Genomic DNA, 14,599 nt, shown 5'->3' on the forward strand with positions numbered 1-14,599 from the left:
ATTAACATATAGATACATAGATAAAATAGGATACCAAAAAGGATAGACATATATTTAAGATACATATTGTACAAATTGTCAAGAAGGATAGAGCAAACTGGAAAACTGTACCCATGCACTTAAAATAAACTATTGAATCTAATTCAAATTTTGCGCGGTTCTACAGTATGGCCATCTAGCGGTGAATAAACTGAACTAAAATCCCAACCTCCGATCAGCGCACCACCGGGAAAACGCCCAAGTTTGTCCTCGAATAGTTCCGAGTGTTGCTACTAGATGGCGCCATTAACTAAAGGATTTTATAATTATTGCTAAATTGAATAATTATTTATGAAACTGATAAATTGGACATATTAAATAGTGTTACAAATCAAAGAATCATAATAATCAAGCATTTATGAAACAAAAAGAATAATTGATCAAAAGATATCTGTGACGGCATCTTACGGAAATTGTGGGAACTATTTTCTTTATAAACTTGGACATTTTCCCACCGATGTCGCCAGTGGTACTAATCAGTAGGTAGCGCCATCTGAAGGGAGCACCATACATTAAAGGATTTTTTTTAAACAATAACAATATTCAAATTTAATTCTTATTAGTGTTATTACGAAAGAAGAAGTGGGATATTAGGTATGAGCAATAAGCCAATTTATTATGCATTGTTAAGTTTAATTCAACGTAAAACAGAGCCTACATCGTCTAGTGTAATACTCATATGAATTTATAGGCTACACCAAACTGAAAAAATAGGAAAAAATAGTTTACAAGTTGATTACATATATCACTCACGAAAGGACATAGTGCTGATTCATTATCTTCTACCTTAAAAGATTGCTTCGAAGACGACGACGTTGAACTGTTTGACGCCATTTCGATAAATGCGTGTATTAAATACTTATGTTTACGATGTGAAAATAGCAAATCGCTTTTCAACACTTTTTATCTACAAAGTTTATAGTTAACAGTTACAGAGATATTTCGTAAATGCCTTATTTCACGTGGTAAGAAAGCAACCCTGTCGGAGTAAATAAACAACCGTTTCTGATTAATCATCGGCTATGTTACATTAGAAATAACATTCATAAAATAAGTGATAAAGGATCGATAAACATTTTCAGTTATTTATTTCCAATTGAATGTATACATAATATATTATACCTGAAAAAATGATATTTATAAAAATCGCTATAAGTACAACATGCAAATCAGAGTCATGTCAACAATACGTGCTTCAAAGGAAGCAAATATCTTGTACGACGAGACATGTCGTACATTGATTTATGGTTTATTGTTCAAAATACTGTAATATCTTAAAAATTCTCCTATTTGCAGTTAGTAAAAAAATATTTTCGGTTTAAAGCCCCTATCGGTAAATAAGTCCCGAGACGAAGGTCGACGCACAAGCACGTGAAAACGTTTAGTGTCGGTCGCACTTGAAAATATTCACAGATATCAGCAATGTAACGAGTGTAAAACTACGTGTGCTTTAACTGCAACAACTCTGTGGCTTAGGATCAAGCCCGGAACGTTTGGTTATGGACACGCGTGTGAACTCCTCGGCAATGGTTGGGTGGATGCCAACTGTGTCTTTTAGTTTTGGGAATGTCAAGTTACATCTAAAAGAAAAAATAATAGTGAATAAAAATAACAAAAAGTAAACGATGTCACTCTGAAACTTATATGGGTTACATACTTCATAGCCGCAGAGAAACCTTGGATAACTTCACCCGCATGTGGACCAACGAAATGCATCCCGAGGATTTTTTCATCGCCGCCTCTAAAAGCCACAACTTTCAGATAACAATTAGTAACGTCCTTCTGGGGGATGAAGAATTCCGTTGGTTTATAATACATATGGTAAACTTCTATCTTTTCCTCTCCGTGAATAGCAATTGCAGCCTCCTCGCTGAGACCGACGCAGCTGTATTCTAACGGACTGAATACTGTCGTTGCTACGTTAATGTAATCCATTTGTTGCGTCGAGTTTCCAAATAACCTTCTTGCTAACAATCGACCAGCGTGTATAGCAACAGGTGTTAACTCCGGTTTTTTCTAAAATACATACGAATAATTGTAAACGTATTCATAGTACTGGTGTAGAATTTTTAAAAACATCAAGACAATGAATCTTGAAATTTTTGTCTTTTAATATAAAACTTACATGAAGCACATCCCCGACGGCGTATATGTTAGGAACATTTGTTTGTTCGTCTACCGCATCAATCTTTCCAGTGTCTGGAACAAGCTTGAGACCGGCATTCTCAGGCTTCAGTTCTTCCGTGAGCGCTTTGCGACCGATAGCAAAGAGAACAGTATCATAAACATCTTTATGAACTTGTCCGTCCTACGGTAATGAGGAATATATTGTATTAGATAAGATTTAAGTGTTTCTTATTTCAATCGAGCATTAGAACATACTTTATTCACCCAATGTACTAGAAGTCGACCATCGCTTTGCTTCTCTATTTTCGCTGGCTTAGCTTGATAAATGAAATGTACACCACGTCTTTCCATTTCTTGAGCAACAATGTTTGCCATTTGCTGATCAAATCCTCGCAAAATGATCGAACGAACCATTATCGTTGCATCAAAGCCTAAACCATTCAAAAATCCAGCACACTCTAAACCAATGTCTGTATATTTATTAAAGAAAATTATCGTGTATACAAAAATTGAAAAATTAAATTGCTATTTTCATGGAAAAAGGATACATCCTGCACCAACAACAAGGGTTTTTCCTGGCGCTTTCTCCAAACTAAAAATGTCGTCGCTGGTTATAGCATATTCTAAAGCGCCAGGAATGTCAGGGTATTTTGGCCTACCACCCACAGCAATCAAAATATTCCGGGCTGTATACAGTTTTTCTTCCCCATTCTTCTTTTTCCCACAAAGCGTGTGTTCATCTTTGAAATACGCTTGCGCGTTGATGTATTCGACTTCCCTGCGAAGAAAAGAAATAGTCTTATAATTGGACAGGAAGTAAAAAGGTTTTTTTACGTAGAAGTGTAATGGTACTAACTTTGTTCTAAGATCAACACGCGTAGTCCAATTTACAGATTTTACGTGATTTTGTACAGCAGTCCTTAGTGCCTCCCAATTGTGTTGAATAGTTTTTGGGTCTGGTAGTTGCCAACCGTAGAATGTTGATTCCTAAAAAGAGTAAAATTATAAGATTAAAAGGTTCTTTAAGTTTGATAAACAATCTTGATTGTTATGAACATACATGAATAGCTTCTCCAAGCAATGCAGCTTGATGCATCAATTTCTTTGGTATACAACCAACATTTACACAAGTGCCACCCAAACCCCAAGTAGTACCTCGTGGAGATGGTGTGACATAATCAAAAACAGCAACTTTTGCACCTAGACTTACTGCTTCTTTAGCTGCTGCTAAACCACCAGATCCACCACCAATGACTAGCAGATCGTACATAAATTTCTGATCAGCTGAAGAAAAATAAATAATTATTAGGAATGTGAATAAATACATGAGAACCTAAGGAATAGCCTTAAGTTAAAAATATGATTATGAAAATAAGATTATACAGGTAACCCTTATATAACACAGTAGTTAAAGCTACATATGCATAATCAAATACAAACGTCTTCTCTGTTAAACAATATCTTCATCTTTTGAATCTGATCTCTTTGAAAACCCAGTGATCTGCAGTATTACAAGCAAACTTTTTTTCTACTAATTTAGCAAGTTCTGTTATTGCTTAAGTTAGTTTGAGAATATTTTGCAAATAAACTGACTCAGGCTATATGTATTCCCAACAAGCACTTAATGTTAACAGTTCTATTTCATTCTATACTTTTATTCTATACTATGTACTAACAAAAAAAAAAAAAAAAAAAAAATAGAAATACTGACAATTTATATCACACATAAGCATGCACTTCAAGCAATAATTTCAAATAATTACGAAATAAAATAACGTGTGAAATAATATTTCAAACACGCCCAAGTCTGGTAGAAGTTCATACCGTATTACTTGGGGGTTACCTGTACATCGATTTCTACTCGCATGAAATTAAGAAGAAACTCGATAAGACATCGCATGAAAGCTAGATGATTCAATGGATCACGCGTGAGTAAACTAATTCCGTAAAGAAATGCATTGAATAGCGTTTCTACTCGATCAGTTTTAACCTTGCCGGTGCAGAAGAGCGACTGTCAAATTGAAAAAAAAAACATCATTTTTTGCGTAAGTATCAATAAGAAAAATTACGCCGTGTTCGCATATAAATATCGTCGAGTTTCGACACTCACAGCATACGCAGGCCATCGCAGTTTTACCATAGGGAAACGCGTTACACCTGGACCATGGAAACTCGAGCAATTTGGCGTGCGCAGAGCGAAATGACACAAGCCTAGCGAGCAGTGTTAACGTCGCCATGATTATTGCAAGCCGATCACGGTCACGTGACGTCACGTTGATGTTACTCGTGTCTCTCAACACACGATAATAAAATTACTCAAGTACAAGTTATTACAGTAGCGTGACCCGAGAGTTATCTGGAGGAAGTAAATCACGGAAGAGAATGAAGTCAATCCTGATCACCGGTTGCAATCGTGGGCTAGGTTTGGGCCTGGTGAAACACTTAACGAAACTGTCGCAACCGCCGCGGAATATATTCGCAACTTGCCGAGACGCGAATAAAGCAAGGGTAAGATTGGCCGCGATGTTAATGAAAAAATTATATTACGCAATATCGCAACACGTTTTGCAAGTTTGACTTACCAATCGGTGGCATCGTTGACTTTTTTTTTTCCTATTAACGATAAATCCAAGTTTGCAAAGGAATGTAACGAGCGAATTACTTTCTCTCTGAAAAAAATGCTTTAACAGTAGGATGTACTACGCGAAACACGACTTCTCGTGCTGAAAGACAAGAGCGAACTGACGCCTACTTGATTCGTTCACCGCCATCTGTTATACGGTCGCTACAAGTCTACAAGTTTTAAGTCTGATTTATAGTGACTCATATTGCACTCATTATTCGTTGCGCAAGTGAACCGTAACGTGCAAGTCATTGCAGGTTTCATTATGAAATGAACTTTAAAAACCGGTTTACCGGCTCGATTTTGACCCGAAAGGTTCGAGCGATCGATGCTCATGAAAACCCGCGTGGATGGCGTAAGGTTTATTTTTGTAAAAGTTTAACGAATACGAAATTACAGCTTCGAGTCTTATCAAAATTAATCTTCTAATGGTCTGGCAAATCTATGCAGTTGTTGACCATGAGTTTGATATTTTCGACTATTAACGATGAACAAAAACAGATGTATGATAGTATAGATAAAATATCATAAAAAATATATTGCACGAAGCACATGATTTGAATCTTTAAATTAAATTAGGGCGATTAAAAAAAAAATATATGTATATATAACTGATTCCTTGGAAGAATGAATCAATTAATCGTTAATGAACCATAAAGAAGACTGAATAAATGAATAAATTGAACAGATTATTAAAGAATTACTTTTGAAGCTTAAAAATTCTTGTCTACGACACGCATATTATTTACGATCGTGAATAACTCGTGACTAGGCTCTCGAATAATTCATAGATTTTTCAATTAACCAATCATCGGTATGTCTTCAAGGACTTTTTACTTTCACACATAATTGACAATTGTTGTAATCCAGCAAATTTGTATTGCAACGATTCTGCTAATCGAAGTTGAGAGCTCTGCATTCTTTTCAGGAATTAACCGAATTAGCTGAGAAGTCGAAAAACATTCACATTATCGAAATAGGTAAGTACAATAACAAATCATCTTCAAATGTCTTCAAAGATAATGTAGATATCTTCGATGTTAGTGACTTGTAATTTGTAATATAATTTTACGCTAATCAACGATCTTACGAAAGATTAGTGGAATTAATCGGATGACAGTAACGTAAGACATAGTATAATTTATTGAAGGAAGTTAGTTGACTCTTTCATAAAAAGTTATTGGCTATTTTTAAAAAAGATTAATCGTATATCGGAATGTTGAGGTTTGCCATCTCGGATATACAAGGCGTCATATTTAACGCATAGATCATAAATATTTACGCTGCTTATGACGATCTGTAGAAGTGTTCTGGAAGGATATTGTTTATTCCAGAAGAGCAAATATTACGATAGATGAAATTCTATTCTCATGATCGCCGTTTTGAAAATCCAGGTCATCAGAATCGCAGGATATACGAAAGCGAGACTTATTAGCCTCGTTTCGCGATACACATCCTTATCTACCCCTTAGTGAATTGAAAATGTAAAATTAATTAGATTAACGTAAAATTTAATGTAAAATCGTATATCGTATAGAAAAAATCGTATATCGTATAGAAAAAATCGTATGTCAATTCTAAACATGTTGGACGTATTGTTAAGAATTTTCAAGCGAACACAATATTAGTAAATTTAAATTACCTGCGTAATCTCTTGACCTTGAATTTATCGAAATGTTGTCGATCGATATGGAAAAGTAAAGCAGCAAAAAATAGAAAATAAAAACAATTATGTAGGTTGGAGGAAAAATTATGAATCCGAATAGGTATATCGTATTAATCAATACAAAGCTGTTGTTTTATGGCAATAAGATTTAGCTATCAATTAGTACGTCATGGCTGCAAATTAATATTAATTAGGAAAGTAAACGAGTTTATCGTCCTTTCTAGAAGCTCTTGCTTAGCAGACCTAAACACTTTTGAAATATCATTATTTGAAGTATTACGTCAAATAACATATTATTTTATTTTATAATTATTTTAAATAACTGTGAAACTATTTTACAAAATTAATCCAGGGGAAATTACAAGTATACGATTTCGAATTTGAATTTGAACTAAATTTGTGTAAAAAAAAAACAATTCACCAATTACGTAAGGATATATGTTTACTTGATTAATTGCACAATTACAAACGTCTAATAGATGGCTAGATATCAAAATTGCTGGGTAGATAGATGATATATCGTAATCGTAAACGAGGAAACTCCTATACAGAAAAAAACAAAATCAAGAGATATATAACGTAACGATAGAAAATAGTCGACGATTGATGTAAATATTTGCGATCGTTCCCAGAACCTTACTATACTAAAGAAAACAACCTGAATTTTTTATGAGAACGATAAATCGCTTACCCGTAGAATCGTTTGGTTCTTCTACGAATTCTTCCATAGTCTTCGTGGTTTCTTGCGTTTCTTGGTCACTTAGATCCGAATCCAAGGTTTGCGGTTTGTCTCGACAAATAGGACACCAAGATCTTTTTTTCTTCGAGCCACCAGATCTCATATCACGAGATATAATTAAAAGAAAAATTCGTTTTATAGTTCAATCTACGGAAACTTTTATCATCGATGCGACAAAACTTTGATTAATTGCAATGTTCGTCCTGCAAACGTTTTCAATTTAAATGTCACTGTGCTGTTCGATACGTGCCTCTACTATCTGATAACAATCGTTCCCGACATGATTTCCACCTTGATAGAAACTGTATCAAGTATTTTAATCTCGCGCAAGAAACAAGTCAGAATACTTCGAAATTTATAAGTTAATAATTATGTGAAAAATTATAATACAACAGCGGCAAATATGCACCACGTAACGGCACTAAAATACTATTATATCGACCGGACCAACGGTTGCTATAGTCTAAAAGTAAAGTATTCACTGTAAATTCACTATAGTCAAAGATATACAGTCACTTGCAACGTTGTATTTATTCTATATACATATAGAATAAACTGATATCTACAATAATTTCTCAGAATTTATTTAATAAGAAAAATAATTTTATCTTTATTATGTTATAAATAATAATAATATTTAAATGAATGTGTAATTGCTGCATCTTAAAAAAAGATTAATAAAAAATAATTTGTATGGCATATTATACATTTTATGCGTGAAAACCTATGGAATATTTAGAATATAATACACCAATTTATTTGAATGCATTTGTTGTTTGTGAATGTTTTCATTCACCTGTTATCTCTTTCTCTTCCTTTTTTGACTACAGATTTAATGAACACAAAAGACTATGACAAAATAGTTAAAACAGTTAGCGAAAAGGTAGGCAATGATGGATTGAATGTATTGTTTAACAATGCCGGGGTGAGCCCAAAATTTACAAGACTTGGCTTTGTGAAAGAGGAGCAGCTTACAGAAACATTTTTTGTAAACACAGTGGTGCCCATTTTATTGACAAAGGTAAATTTATAGAAATTAGTGTTATAAGCATTATTTCATAAAATTTAGTCATATTAGGATCCGTTCTTCATACCTACATATTATGTTATTAATTTCATCAATTTTAAGGCACTTTGGCCACTGTTGAAAGTAGCATCGGATAATTTTGAGGACAAATCAAAAATGAGCGTCAATAAGGCTGCAGTTATCAACATGTCCTCAATTCTGGGAAGTATTACAGACAATAATCAGGGTGGATATTATCCTTACAGATGTAGCAAGGTAATGTTCCTTTGTTTTAATCAATACTTTACAACCCGCTTTTAATTTGCACGAATTTACAAATCCAAACGTGATTGATCTCTCTTAAAACCGTTTACTTAAAATCAACAACCATCCATAGTGATAAGCATCTTCATCATTATCGCATTTTCACGAAATCATTGGTATGAATCATCGTCATGCAGAATATGATCAAATGAAAGAACATATTATGATGATCACCTTTTGTTATTTCATGTTGATGAAAGTGTTGATATTTTTTCATCAGCGAGCTTCCATACCGAAGGAAAAAAACTGACCCTCAAAGGTCGAAATGAAACACCTATAAATATAGATTAGACATATAAATATCTTAAAAATTATATATTTTTATTAATTTTCCCCGTACATATTTCGATGTTTAAATCATATACACTTCTGAATTAAAAAACTGGTTTTATTTTTGTATTTTTTTATAAATTATTTCACACTATCAGATATATCATCGCGATTGTTTAATCTTGTTTGATAATCGTTCTCCGTATCTTCGATTTTATACAGTACAGAATTCGTTGATCGAATATACAAATTATAATAGAAATAGATGACAAATCTTATTTAATTCCTAGACAGCACTTAATGCAGCAACAAAATCGTTGAGCATTGATTTGAAAGATGATGGAATCCTAGTCACTAGTTTACACCCTGGTTGGGTACGCACGGACATGGGAGGGAGCAGTGCACCCATGGACGTTGATACCAGTATCAGTAACATTTTAAATACACTAAACTTGTTAAGTAAAGAACACTCAGGGTGCTTTATTCAACACGATGGAAAAAGTTTACCATGGTAAATAATTTTGATATTTTCCTGAATCACTGATACTTGATACAACTATGAACACAGTGAACAATATCTTTATACAACGATCGATTTTTATTTCAATCATGAACTCTATTGTTGAGAGTATACTACACAAACCCCAAAATTGAAAGTGTTTAAATCATAATATACAGGCATGTATAGGCACAATTTCAAATGTTTGCAATAGTATTATTTTATTGGTAAATGTGAAAGCTTATTTTGTACATGTCACGGTGCTATAACATAATCTGAAGGAATGCAAATTTGCCCTAGAATATTAAATTGCAAAAAATGGTATTTGAAATATGTACAATGGTCTTCAATTACCAAACAATTATTGGACATATGATCATGTTTAAAAGTATAAATACAGTGAAATGTACCATTACAAATATTTTCAAGATACTATTTTACAGCAAAAATAAATGTACTATTACCTATTGTACATTTTTAAAATTACAATGCTTAAATGTTGTGTAACCATCTCTGTAAGATGTAACTATGAAGTAAATGAAAATGTTATACATATGTATATTTATTTCAAAAATGAAATAATACTGAGATGACATGAAGATTGTTTAGAATGTACAATCCGTTTTAAATAATAATTTCACTCTATAACTTTTTTTATACTCTTCAAAGCAGATCCTAAAACGGACTGAACATTCAACACAAATTTTTTATTAAACTATTACAAGTTCTAGTTTCTAACTCGAACCATGAAAATTTGTAACAAATCCATGTATAAAAAAATAAATCTCACTACACATAAATCAAGTTGATTCATACAATTACTCGTTTCTTCGATACATACAAATTTTCACTAAACATGGGGTGTAAAATGGAAAATGAAGAAATATCTTTCAATCTAACCATTCACAACTATGATCTAAGATAATCTTATCGCGTGCAAATTCATATAAGATGTAAATGATTTCCTAAATACCTCATTTTCCAAATAACAGTCACAGAATAAACTTTAATCAGTCTTTAACCTCTTAGGTGTTGGTTCACTATTTTGAGAATTCGAGTCTTCAGAAAATCCCAAATGTGCAGAGAAATCTGTTAATCCTTGCGAATCGCTAACTGTTGAGAAACCTAATAAATGAAAGAGTTTGTTTTATATAATCACCCAACAAACAACAATGAATATTCTACAAATTTCAACTCACATGTGTTTGAATCTTCTGTGAGACCAAAATTAGAATTTGAAGAATCTAGTCCACTTTTTCTTGGCAATCCATTTTCCTTCTCTGCTCCTGTTTTTCCCTTCTTCTTCTAAACAATAAGGTATTTATTATTACTTCTTACCTTCGTATACACTTTACAATTTTTATTCACCTGATCAAGCGAAGATATAGGCACCCACTTGTAAATCTTCATAGTAGTCTCTCCTATCGTAACCCATTTTTTTTCCCTATAAAAATGTTCACATGAGAAGCGTATTCTTCAAATCAATATCGAATCAACAGACAGGAAAGCTACCTTCTTTACTGTTATTAAAAAAGCAGATATAGAACACTATTATTCAATCAACACGCAAGAAACATTTCAGAACTATAGAGATCTGTTTACAGCTGACATGTGTAATGCAAAATCTCTATTAAATCTCGCAAGTAATAAAAACTTTAATCCGTCTCTGTTATCCGATACTGTTTTATTATATATATATATATTTTTTTTTTTGACATTTTTCTCAAGACATTTCAATATTTCCTCGTGCATCTATAATATGTTAAGAGATTTACCAATGGCGAACTTTGTCAACGACTTGCATTACACGCTTAATATCATCCTTGGCACGACTACGAGTCTCTGCACGCACTGACCGCGACATCATGTTATATGATTACAAGTCACTGTTAATTGATCACAACACGAAACACCGGGACATTCGTCGGTGAGGAGGTTAGGAAACTGACAGTAGATATGAATTTCGATGGTGCAGTCATTAACGTCTTCAGATTCGAGACAAGAACGAGACTATCATAACAAGATGATATGTCCGAAGGGGCGCAGAGGGAATGGCGGAAATCAGTGACACTCATTACGCGATAAACTTTTCCAAGTTTCACAAAAATTTAGGAAATTCTACTTAAATTAAATGTGTAGAAAGATTCATAATAATTCAACATTCTGACAGTGATAATGCGTTAAATTTGATAAGAATAAAAATGTGATTGTTCAAAGTTTCGTTAGCATGAGCGTCACTGATGGAAACTACGAATGTAATGATGACGCTTGCGATGAACAATTTTCGTACTGTTACTAAAAGTTAACATAAAACTATGCATTTATGACATATTCTAAGCAAGAACATAAAGATAAAATTCCATTACTTTTGTTTTATTGAAAAATCTCACATCGAAACATTGACATTTTTTTTTCAAGTGATATACACAATTAGTGTAGTTTAGAATAGAGTCGTATACAACAGAATTATTGAAAGAAATTCTTGTTGGTAATATGATCCATTTGAACAAGAATTATACAAAATTAATATATATATAGCAAAGGTATAAATAATGCTTTATTCGTTATGTGTTTCATGTATACCTTTTTCTGTATACGACTTGATTTGTACTTTGGTCTTAAGGCGGGTTTGCAATGAATTCACTTTTGGTAAATAAATCCACAACAAATTAAATTAAAGATAACGAACAATTAAAGAATGCATAAATGTACTTGTATACTAATATTCTACTATGATAATTTAACAAAGACTTAATAAAATAATGTTTGTAAATAATCGGAATGTATTAGTTGCGCGTGATTGTAAATATAAATTCTTATAAGCATCTGCACAATTAAGGAGGGAAGTGGAATGGTGGTAACCTTAATTTAAACCGGTAACCTTAACTTGAAAAAAAAATACGAACAAAATGCCTGAACCTATAGAACCTGAACAAAAAGGTGTATCTAACGATGCAACTAAATCTCTGACGACTGAAGTAAAACATGCACTTGACGATACAACTAAATGTGTAGTATCTGAAGAAAAAGATGCTTCTCAACAAGAAGATGAATTACGTGAAGACGAATGGATGGTATAGTTTTATGTTACATAATCACTATTTGTTAGTTCTTTATAGTAAATCATTTTTGTAACAAAGGTACATTTCTATTTTTGTCTGTACTATAATAAAAAATTTTGAACATTTTAGGTGCGGCCATGTGAATTATATAAAGAAGAATATGATGACTGCAAAAGTATAAGAGCACGCTTCCATCAGTACTTTGTACATGGGAAAACTATTAAATGCTCACAATGGAAAACTGACTACGAAAACTGTTACCTTTGGTCAAAGTATAAATCTGAAAAAGCATATGTATGTTCGAAACCATTATCATACCATATAATACCATACTTGTAATTAAATATTTGGAAGAAAGTAACATTGCATTATTTGTAGGAAGAGTTGATAAAAAGTGAAAAGAACCGTAGACTGGAGAGGTTAAAAGGTCATTATTTGAATAATGTTTGGACTAGGAGAGACAAACCACCTGAAAATTGGAATGCACCATTGCCACAGTGGATGCAAGACAAATTTGAACATTCATTTTTAAAATATATGAGTGATGAATTAAAAAATTCTACAGGAAACAGCAGTCTCAAAAGTTCTTGTACTATATTGTAAGAAGTGTCAAGCTTGAAAAATATTGTTAGAGGCTGACAAATTAAGCAATATACATTGGTTTGGAAACTAAAAATGAATTAATATTGCTTGGTTTCTTAAGTTACCATGTGTAAAAATGTATAATAATATTGTAGATAATAAAAGTTTCTTAATTATAAGTCACTTATAAAACAAGCACTTATGACAGTATGTTTAAGTTAAGAAGTTTTGTGTGAATATCTATATGAATATTAAAAATTGTACTGAAAGTAATAGAAACCCAGTTGAAAAAAAACCTGGAAAATAATTGTTCAACTCGTTTAAGTGTGAATTTCATTAGTGGATTCAATTTCAATTTGACAAGTTTATTTGCTTAGTTATGTGGAGTTCGAGGTGATATTAGGAGGTCAAGACATTTTTCTCAGTTAGTATTCAATTTTGTAATAATAATAAAGGAAGTTTCGGACCTTTGAAGGATCGTATAAAAATATTTTGTGCAATGAATAAACTAAATTGATTTCTTTTAGATTATTTTTTCTAAACGAGTAACAAACGTAAGAGAACATCCAAAGAGATACTAAAACCGAAAAGAAGTTTGTTTGTACACCGGCAGGAGTCGCATAAAGGACAATAACAATTGCTGCTAACAAAGAAAGAAAAAAAAAATGATGGAATCCGCGGTCAAAGCAGAGCGAGTGCAGAGCTCCGTGTCGGACATGCGCAGTGGCGTCGTTCGGTGAATTCCGTTACGCACTTTTGCTCCGTTACGAGACTCGATCCGCAAGTGGCCAGTGGTAAAAGGAAAGGCAAAAAGTGACGCTGGACTTGAAGAAGCGGGAGAGATAGTGTTTTAAACATCGCGGCACATCCCCCTCTCCGATTCTCCAAGACGCACGACGGTGAAACGCGTCGTTCGATCGTGCCTGTAGTGTGACGTGCGTACGCGATGTTGAATGAGTGACGTAATCTAAATACAAATATTACCTATCAACGAATCGGTTGATTATAGTACGACCCTGCAAGAAAAACGGCAGTACGTTCTACCGTTCACGAGATACACATGTACACAAACAAAGTTTCTTTCGGCTGCTTCCGTTTTCGTGTTTTCGTTTGTCGTAATCTAACACGCCGTGCTCCAGCCACCGAGTATATTGTACTAACGTATCCTTGTAAGCGGTAAGAGTCGTTCGCGTCAGAGGATTTGTGGTCTTTGTGCAGAGGAAACTGTGCCCTGTGCTTCGTCACTTGGACTTTTCACGAAGTTCGTAAAGCATGGCGGAAGAGGATTGCAACGACGCCGATTATCTCGGTGCTTACAGCCGTTTTTTCACCGAATTCATTGCCAGGGTGAATCCGTACGATCAGCTGCCCGTTCCCGTAAGCTCGTACAACGTGACGGACGATGAGCTTATCGGCGAGATCATCAACGTAACTCTGCAGTATATCAATCAAACGTAAGTGAATGTACTCTTGAATTAACGATATTATGGTATGTCGGGAGCGTGGGTGGACATCGTATTCCATGATAAGCTTCTATGGCGGCCGGCGCCGAATGTAAACAGAGACGATATATAGGTCTTTTAAACTGACAACTTTTAGGAATTCCTCTTCTTAAACAATGATTCATATGATCGCTCGTTTGCCCATGTATTACGCGTGGAA

The 14,599-nt window shown here is 33.6% G+C and overlaps 5 protein-coding genes across 8 annotated transcripts in view; 3 read left to right on the top strand and 2 right to left on the bottom strand.

Moving 5' to 3' along the window:
- Window positions 1-1,110: 1,110 nt before the first annotated feature.
- Window positions 1,111-7,312, bottom strand: LOC128872937 (thioredoxin reductase 1, mitochondrial). Of its 3 annotated transcripts, XM_054116130.1 has the most exons (9): window positions 4,749-4,949; window positions 4,277-4,522; window positions 3,227-3,450; window positions 3,023-3,153; window positions 2,715-2,944; window positions 2,422-2,636; window positions 2,165-2,347; window positions 1,697-2,055; window positions 1,111-1,619 (listed from the first exon to the last, which is right to left on the bottom strand). In XM_054116130.1, the coding sequence occupies exons 2-9, from the start codon at window positions 4,401-4,403 to the stop codon at window positions 1,490-1,492; spliced, it is 1,599 nt and encodes a 532-aa protein (XP_053972105.1). In that variant the 5' UTR covers window positions 4,404-4,522; window positions 4,749-4,949; the 3' UTR covers window positions 1,111-1,489. The 3 variants fall into 3 exon arrangements, with proteins under 3 accessions (XP_053972105.1, XP_053972104.1, XP_053972106.1); XM_054116129.1 differs by lacking the exons at window positions 4,277-4,522; window positions 4,749-4,949 and adding an exon at window positions 7,147-7,312; XM_054116131.1 differs by lacking the exon at window positions 4,277-4,522 and having other exon boundaries at window positions 4,749-4,948.
- Window positions 4,529-9,574, top strand: LOC128872939 (C-factor). Its single transcript, XM_054116133.1, has 5 exons — window positions 4,529-4,674; window positions 5,718-5,769; window positions 8,025-8,215; window positions 8,324-8,476; window positions 9,085-9,574. Exons 1-5 carry the CDS (start codon window positions 4,549-4,551, stop codon window positions 9,307-9,309), a joined length of 747 nt encoding a protein of 248 aa, XP_053972108.1. The 5' UTR covers window positions 4,529-4,548; the 3' UTR covers window positions 9,310-9,574.
- Window positions 9,575-10,050: 476 nt separating this feature from the next.
- LOC128872945 (B-cell CLL/lymphoma 7 protein family member B) lies at window positions 10,051-11,678 on the bottom strand. Of its 2 annotated transcripts, none has more exons than XM_054116140.1 (4): window positions 11,069-11,678; window positions 10,662-10,737; window positions 10,493-10,595; window positions 10,051-10,418 (listed from the first exon to the last, which is right to left on the bottom strand). In XM_054116140.1, exons 1-4 carry the CDS (start codon window positions 11,158-11,160, stop codon window positions 10,300-10,302), a joined length of 390 nt encoding a protein of 129 aa, XP_053972115.1. In that variant the 5' UTR covers window positions 11,161-11,678; the 3' UTR covers window positions 10,051-10,299. The 2 variants fall into 2 exon arrangements, with proteins under 2 accessions (XP_053972115.1, XP_053972114.1); XM_054116139.1 differs by having other exon boundaries at window positions 10,493-10,598.
- A 301-nt stretch (window positions 11,679-11,979) lies between these two features.
- Window positions 11,980-13,258, top strand: LOC128872942 (uncharacterized). Its single transcript, XM_054116135.1, has 3 exons — window positions 11,980-12,367; window positions 12,485-12,649; window positions 12,734-13,258. Exons 1-3 carry the CDS (start codon window positions 12,203-12,205, stop codon window positions 12,956-12,958), a joined length of 555 nt encoding a protein of 184 aa, XP_053972110.1. The 5' UTR covers window positions 11,980-12,202; the 3' UTR covers window positions 12,959-13,258.
- Window positions 13,259-14,055: 797 nt separating this feature from the next.
- Window positions 14,056-14,599, top strand: part of LOC128872933 (serine-rich adhesin for platelets-like) — a 94,059-nt gene continuing 93,515 nt past the window's right edge. Inside the window, exon 1 of the mRNA XM_054116124.1 lies at window positions 14,056-14,391. Within this exon, the coding sequence (XP_053972099.1) occupies window positions 14,210-14,391 (182 nt within the window). The 5' untranslated portion in view covers window positions 14,056-14,209. The remainder of the gene's footprint in view (window positions 14,392-14,599) is intronic.

Source organism: Hylaeus volcanicus, chromosome 2 (genome assembly GCF_026283585.1).
Source record: "Hylaeus volcanicus isolate JK05 chromosome 2, UHH_iyHylVolc1.0_haploid, whole genome shotgun sequence".
NCBI classification, from domain to species: Eukaryota; Metazoa; Arthropoda; class Insecta; order Hymenoptera; family Colletidae; genus Hylaeus; species Hylaeus volcanicus.